General features: G+C 36.4%; 1 protein-coding gene across 1 annotated transcript in view; it reads left to right on the forward strand.

Moving 5' to 3' along the window:
• LOC131065364 (mannosyl-oligosaccharide 1,2-alpha-mannosidase MNS3) overlaps nt 1–3,315 on the forward strand; it is a 62,080-nt gene extending 58,765 nt beyond the window's left edge. Inside the window, exon 6 of the mRNA XM_059218414.1 lies at nt 2,338–3,315. Within this exon, the coding sequence (XP_059074397.1) occupies nt 2,338–2,623 (286 nt within the window). The 3' untranslated portion in view covers nt 2,624–3,315. The remainder of the gene's footprint in view (nt 1–2,337) is intronic.
• Nucleotides 3,316–7,651: the final 4,336 nt, after the last annotated feature.

Genomic DNA, 7,651 nt, shown 5'->3' on the forward strand with positions numbered 1-7,651 from the left:
GCTCTGCCTCTAGCTGCACCTGGCATTGAGAATGACTCCTCATCCTCTTCAATGTCATCTAGTGTGAAACCAATCCACCCCCCTCCTTCGTAGCCTGCCTCTCCAAATCATTGATGTCATCCTCTGTAAACAATGGAGGCTGCTCCTGCGATGTCCAATTACTGTAAGGATCTATATCATCCAAATCAATTGGACCAACTGGTGCTTCCTCTACCTTCCTTATGCGCAACCAAAGATTATATTGCACAAAGACAAGGTCATTGAGGCGTTTTTGAGCTGACTTGTGCCTCTTCTTCGTGTGGATGGCCTCAAAGAAGCTCCAATTGCGCTCACAACTAAATGAACTACAAGGTTAACAAAAGATTCCGAGGGCAAATTTTTTGAGATTTGGGGTATTTCCACCCCAACTTTGCCACCAAGCATCTGCAAAATAAAAGTAGGTTGAGGGTAGCACCCCTCTTGGGGGTTTGAGGGTGAGGAAGAGAGGGGTAGAGAGATAGGTCTAGATCTTGGGGGAGAGAGGAAAGAGTGAGATGGAGAGTGGTAGAGAGGGGGATAGAGGAAGAGTGATAGGGAGATAGATAGGTCTAAAATTCGGGGCAGATAAAGTGAGTGAGATCAAGAGAGTGAGAGAATGTTGATAGGAGCATACTGATTACTGAAATTTGATTGAGTGAAAATTTAAAAGATCTTCCAAAACCTAGAATTTGCATTATAACTAATAGAGATCTGGAACCACTCTCAAACTTCCTGCCAATATATACATGAAATATAACTTAAAGTATAAGAAATTCTTATACTTAAATGTTATATTTCATGTATATATTCAAATGAAAAGAATGAGACTGACTTGAAAATAAAAAATAGATAATTTTTTGACATGTTTGGGCCTCTTTTTTTAATGCAGCTGAGTTTTTTATAGAAACTCGCCGAGTTTTTGTGGAAAACTCGCCAAAAACTCGGCGAGTTTTTCCCAAGAACTTGTTGAGTTTTTATGGCAAGTAAAAGTTGTAAAAAACTCGCCCTGAAGAAAAACTCCCGAGTTTTTAACTACTCGTACTCGCCGAGTTTTTGGCGAGTAGTCCAACTATGATCTTAACTTCCAACATAAGAAGATTCACATTTCCATCTCAATAGAGGCTTGGTTTCATCTTGCAATGTTGAAACTTCAACAACTCTTTTGACATTCAACAAGTAGCAACCAAGATTTCTATAGCTATTAAAAATGTATAAGAACTGGAGCAGGGAATAAATCTTGTGAGAGACTTGTACTCCTTAGCTACATTTTTCCTTTGTCATGTAATGCGTTCAGTTAGGCAAGTTATCTTATCTTAGACTAAAATAACACAATCTCGTTGTAATTTTACATACATATATAGACTATACTCATCTTTAGTTTAGTTTTAACTTGTCATACTTCACAAATAATATTAGAAATAATTTAAGATCTAGCCTCGCATATTGACATACCAGTAGCATACGTAAGTGCATGCTTAGATATTGCATAGCTTTCATGTCTCCAGCCACTCGTTCTGTCTTCAGCCTATAGCTACTACCTTTGGGCATGGTCCCTTAACCTTAGGTCCCTTTAGCAAAAAGAATGATAACAAGCCTTGGAGACAACTACTAACCTTGGTATAATGCAGAACCTTAATAATAGTAAAATGCCCTCCTGTTTTACTTGCAAAACCATTAAATTGCAATGTGGGTCCTCCATATTCAATCTTGGACTAAATTTATATGTGCAATGTGAAGTTTCCATTCCAGAGAAATATGCAGATTCCGAGTCAGTGTAATACCCTGTGAGTTACACAGAATTGTCTTCCACTGTATAATGTTAGAAGATACAGGGGAAGTCTATTGTAAAATGATACAAACTGCTAAACCTTAAAATGGAATGATGGAAATTACCTCAGTAGAAACCTGAGTTCATATCCACAGAAAGAGAATAGATGCAATTAGGCCAGAGAGACAAACAATAAAATGACTAAGGAAATGGAAAATTACTGTAGCAAGTAGATTGATGTGACCAGTAAATCATGTACAGACTGCAGCCCATGCATTGCAAGGTATAGATTTTTAACAGTTTCACCATTTTATTGTTCAGGATTAAATTTGGCAGATAATACATCTTCATTTTTCTATATTACCTAACTTTTAATGTAGTGGTACATACCATTCTCATTTTTACTTTTCTTTTTTGTCACAGATTGCAGATTCTTGTTCTTACGTTTCTTGAATCTCACTCTCTTGGTGATTTGTAGCATCCTTGATATATTTTACTTGATGTGAATCAAGACTGATTTTGTGATTTTCTTCTCTTTTGCATTGGCACAGGTATCAGGAATGGGGTTGGCAAATTTTCCAAGCTTTTGAGTCTCACACTAAAGTTGATTCTGGAGGATATAGTTCTCTGAATGACGTGACTGTTTTGCCTCCTTCAAGAAGAGATAAAATGGAGACTTTCTTCTTGGGCGAGACTCTGAAGTATCTTTACTTGCTATTTGGAGACGATAATGTTCTCCCTCTAGATAGGTTTGTCTTCAATACAGAAGCACATCCCTTACCGATCAATGGAAAGGGAGATGAAAATGATCATAAATCTCAAACTCAAGCTTCTTGACATGCTTCAAACCATATTTTCATTACGACAAAGTTGGTATGGAGTGTATAAATTAATGTTTTGAGGCCATTTTACTTCGCCCTCTTGGCAGGATCAATGTTATTAACCATTAGAGTATTTTATTGTTTTGTTATGCTTTTAAATCTTTAGAAGGGCAGCTATTCAGTTTGAAGTTAAGCAGACTGAATTTCATGCAAGAATATTTTTCCTTGCGAGCTGGCAATGGTATATTCACAATTGATAGGTGGTCGTTTTCTTGTTTCTGGTTCTTCTGAGTATGACACCTCCGACTGCGGATACAGAGTTTAATTGGCATTGGGACATATTATGTCGCCCTCTTGGCAGGATCGATGTTGCAAACCATCAGAATATTTTATTGTTTTGTTATGCTTGTAAATCTTTGGAAGGGCATTTGTTCAGTTTGAAGTCAAGCAGATTGAAAATATCATGCAAGAATATTTTTTCCTTGTAAGCTGGCAGCAATGGAATATTCACAATTGATAGGTGGTCATTTTCTTGTTTCTGCTTATTTTGAGTATGACACCTCCAACTGTGGATTTAGAGTTTAATTGGTCTTGGACATATTTTCCTTTGAATTGTGTTTCGCTTTAACAGTTTAACTTGAAAGGTTGAATTGTAACCTTTTTGTATGATTTAATGAAGATGGAGTTTTGATGGGGAAATTTTTTAACTGTATACTAATGTAAAATTGACGTTCTTTGTTGTTCGGTAATATATAATATGAAGATTGATTTGTCTTTATATAGAAATTTTCTTTACTCCCTAGAACTTTTCTGATTGTCTTTATTGTGACATTTTTACCACATTCTGATACTTACCTTTTGAATGTAGTGTAAACTATTCTGAACGGCAAGCATTGGTGGAGTGCTCAGCCTTTTATAGACATGAAAATTATGTGGATTATTTTTTTTTCTTTTGAGGCACAACTGCAAATAATGAGGGCAAATGGTGCTTTCATATGTTTGTATATGGTTGATAATGTTTATAGCAATGTCTTCATAGAGGTTTAATATGTAGTCAAAGTAATGGCCACGTTGCAGTAAGTACTTGGGCTAGGCTCTTGTATGCTACTAAATTAATGCATATCATAGTACTGATACGCGCCAATGACTCGTCCGAATTCACAAGCCCAAGCCTAAGGTGACTCTATGGATTAGACACACAGGCCACGCAAGTCTGGATGGATCTGCAAATCTCGAGCTTGGACTCATGAGAGTTTGCACACATCATTCTCAACCCTAAAAAGGCACTAATACTTTACAACAGTCGCCAATTTTCAGCGTATTGTTGCTTACTCATCATCTTTCAAAGTTCAAACTATTTTCCTTTAAGTTGCATGGAAATAAATGTGTCATTGGATATTCCATATGATAATTTTTCTAGAAACCCTAATACAAATATGACTAAATTCTTCAACAATACACTTCTACATTTATTTAATTATTTATACATCGAGGGTTTAGGAGTTCACCTTGTTAGGGGCTGCCACCTCTAGATTCCCATGCTGGTTTGAAAAGCCAAAAAAAACAAACATAAATTTTGTGCTGCATTCAATGGAAAAACATTTTGTTAATTGAATTCCATTTATACTTGGTTTCCTCAATTTGAATGATGCCAGAATAGGATAAGTTTTTTCCTTCAATTTATTATTTTTTCAACAATTTTAAAATTTGCCAAATTTTGCCAAGTCTTCACTGAGTTATGAACCGGGTAAATAACCAGCTTGTTGAGTTTTTGCTAATTTTCATCAAGTCTGATTCTTGACAACATGAAAAAGGAAAGGAAAAGATCTTTTATAGTTCATGATGACAGCAAGCTGTAAATGGGTCTACAGATGGGTTAGAGCAATATGGGACTACCTCTTATTTCTTGCAGCAGGTACCTAATGGCACTACAAACAAGACGTACATACCTTACCCCCTCGTGGAATTTGAACATATGATTCCTTTGTGGGTTGGAGATATGCGTGAATAATTTTTTATTAGAGGTGATTTGTAAATGGATAAAAGAAATGTGTTTGGTTCTCTTGGATTAATGACGAAGGCAAACATTGGGTACACTTTTGATGGAGGATGCCAGCGTTGCAGGGTAGAAAACAAAGACATAAAGTGAGGAGAATGGGATTGAATGATGTGTACGAAGGAACTATAATACCAGTCCTCGATTGGTTGATGAATCCTTAAGGTTCTATATCAAATTGGTTCACTCATGGGTATCTTCTGAGTGGCTGGTTGGGTGGGATTGCATAGATAGATGCCCATGAAGGAACTATAATAGCAGTCCTCGATCGGTTTATGAATCCTTAAGGTTCTATATCAAATTGGTTCACTCATGGGTATCTTCTGAGTGGCTGGTTCGGTGCGATTGCATAGTTAGATGGATTCTCTATGGTTTGCAGAGCATGGTGTAATGTGTCCTTTATATTTTCCTTATTTTTCTTTAAATAATAAAATCACACTCACAATTATAATAACACAATTGATTATAAATATGATATCAACTATAGAAACTAGAGTTTTAACATTCTATTTTAATTTGGATACAATCTTTAGAATATGTTTTAAAATAGAAAGAATTTATTCTTTGTATCTATTATCCTAGTTTTACAGTGATCTATCTTCAGTAGTTTGTTCTTGAATTGTTGCCAAATCTACCTAAATAAGGGGCTTCGTCCACTAACAATAGAGATTAGGGGTTTTTGTCCTTTATTTTTAGATCTTGAAGGGATTCATCCTCAGTTTGTTTCAGTTTGTTGAACCATAGTGTTGGATCTCAAATCAATAGATTGGATGGGTTTTAAGGAAATGCAAACTCCTATGATCAAACCTTCCAATTTGACTTGGCCAACTTATAGAGTTAACCTATTGTTAGGGTTCCCACATATACTGAGAGGGGGGGGTGAATCAGTATCTGATCGGTAATGAAATTTTCTTAAAACTGAATATGCAGAATATAAAGTAACAGTATATCGGTATGCAAGAATTAATGCAAATAACAAAATCAAAAGCATCCACATGAAAAGAACACCATAACACAAGATGTTTAACGAGGAAACCCGGTGTGGGAAAAACTTCGGTGGGATTTGTGACCCACAATTTTCACTTACTGGCCAATAAGAGAATATTACTTACAATAAGGGCCTACACATGCAGGAAGGCCAACTGCCTAGAGCTTACTGCTCAATAAGAAGTCACACTGACTTACAATGAGGATTTACACAAATCCAATATTCTGTACTGCTTTACAATAGCATCTTCAATGCCAGATTCAGTACCGGTTCTTGCTCTATTCTTTACATATACCCTTGACCTACAATTCGCACATTAGGTCTGCCTTATCATTTATTTATTTCATTCTATCCATATCCTACAAATACCTACAATGATATCTTTTATATACAAGAGTCATTTTACAATTTGCCAAGTCGGCTTACAATGATAAACAAAATATTACATATCAGAAATGCTGTCGGCCTTTGTGCCGGTATACATATTTCCTTCTGTGCTGGTGTACATCTTTTGTGTCGGTGCTGGTGTAGATTGATTTTGTTGATGTCGGTGCACTGTTGTGTTTGAGTAAAACTTTGCCGGTATAATGTCTTGCCGGTGCCATAGGATTGCAAGGTTGCCTGAGTAATGCTTTGCTGGTATAATGTCTTGCCGGTGCCATAGGATTGCAAGGTTGCCTGAGTAATGTTTTGCCGGTATAATGTCTTGCCGGTGCCATAAGATTGCAAGGTTGCCATCAATGACAAAACCTTCAATCACACACAATGTCTCATTGGAGTGTCCATATGCCAACAATCCCCCCCTTTGGCATTGATGGCAACACTCATGAGAAATTTCAAAAAGTATCCAAAAATGTGTAGTCCAAAAATGTTACCAAAAATGTGAGAGCTCCCCTTGAGCATGTGATCCCTATGTTTTGTATTTTCTCATCTACTACTCCCCCTTTGGCATCAATGCCAAAGGTTAGTAGATTTTGCAGTTGTACCAATTTATAACCTCAACCTTGTAGTTGGGTAGTTATTATCTGAAGAATATCTCTCAAAATTAAGTTTATGCCATCCATAAACTTTTTGCTCTCCTTTATTGCTATCTCAGTTCTGTATACTGTACCAGTGAGATGCTGCAAGTGCTCTGCCGGTGTTTTGCTACCTTGTGTTAGTGCCTCTGAGATTTCCTTACGCAGAGATGCTAAATAGTCCAATTTTGGACTTAGTTTAGATCTCAAAAATTTTGCCTTGTTTATTATTTTCTCTTTTTCTCTTTCTAATTTAAGCAATTCTTCCTCAAAATTTGTTATCTTTTCTTCAAAAACTGATAATGTATTGGGTGAGTTAACAAAATTATCAGCAAGTTTATTGATCTCTTCCTGTACCTTGCTCATCTTTTTGTCTACATCCGTGGTCAAAAAGTTTATCTTACAGGTGTCTTTGTACAGAGTTTTGTACTCTTTCAATAAATTGCACAGTTCCAGTAGAATTGTGTCAAATTCCCTGTTAAACTTCTTTATTCCTTCTTCAAAGAATTTCTGTTTCTCTTTTTCTACACTTTCCTTTACAATTTCTACCTTTGTTTGCTCAAAATTTTCAAAAATATATTTACAAAGTGTATCCAACTGGCCTAAAGAATCTTTGTTGGCTATATTACAATTGGGAGCTATTGATTTCAAAACTGGAATTGAATCACCTATTGCTTTATAGGCTTGTGAGCTATAATCAGTTATTTTCTTGATAGATTCGAGCAATACCTCTGTTACATTTGATGGTGACCCAGTAAACTGAGTGCCGGTGGAAGTGACCATGCTGGTATTGACCTCTGGTAGGTCTGTTTGTGTCTCCATCTCTTTAAGCACAATTTTTCCTACATCATTTCTTATCGGTGGCATCTGTTTTGGAGCCTTTAGCTCTGTTGGTTGCTCTGTTTGTGTTCCAGATTCTATCTTTTTCTCTGAATTTGCTGCCAGTTGCTCTTTGTTTCCTGTTGCCGGTTGCTCTTTGTTATC

This window comes from Cryptomeria japonica, chromosome 1, assembly GCF_030272615.1.
Source record: "Cryptomeria japonica chromosome 1, Sugi_1.0, whole genome shotgun sequence".
Taxonomy (NCBI): Eukaryota; Viridiplantae; Streptophyta; class Pinopsida; order Cupressales; family Cupressaceae; genus Cryptomeria; species Cryptomeria japonica.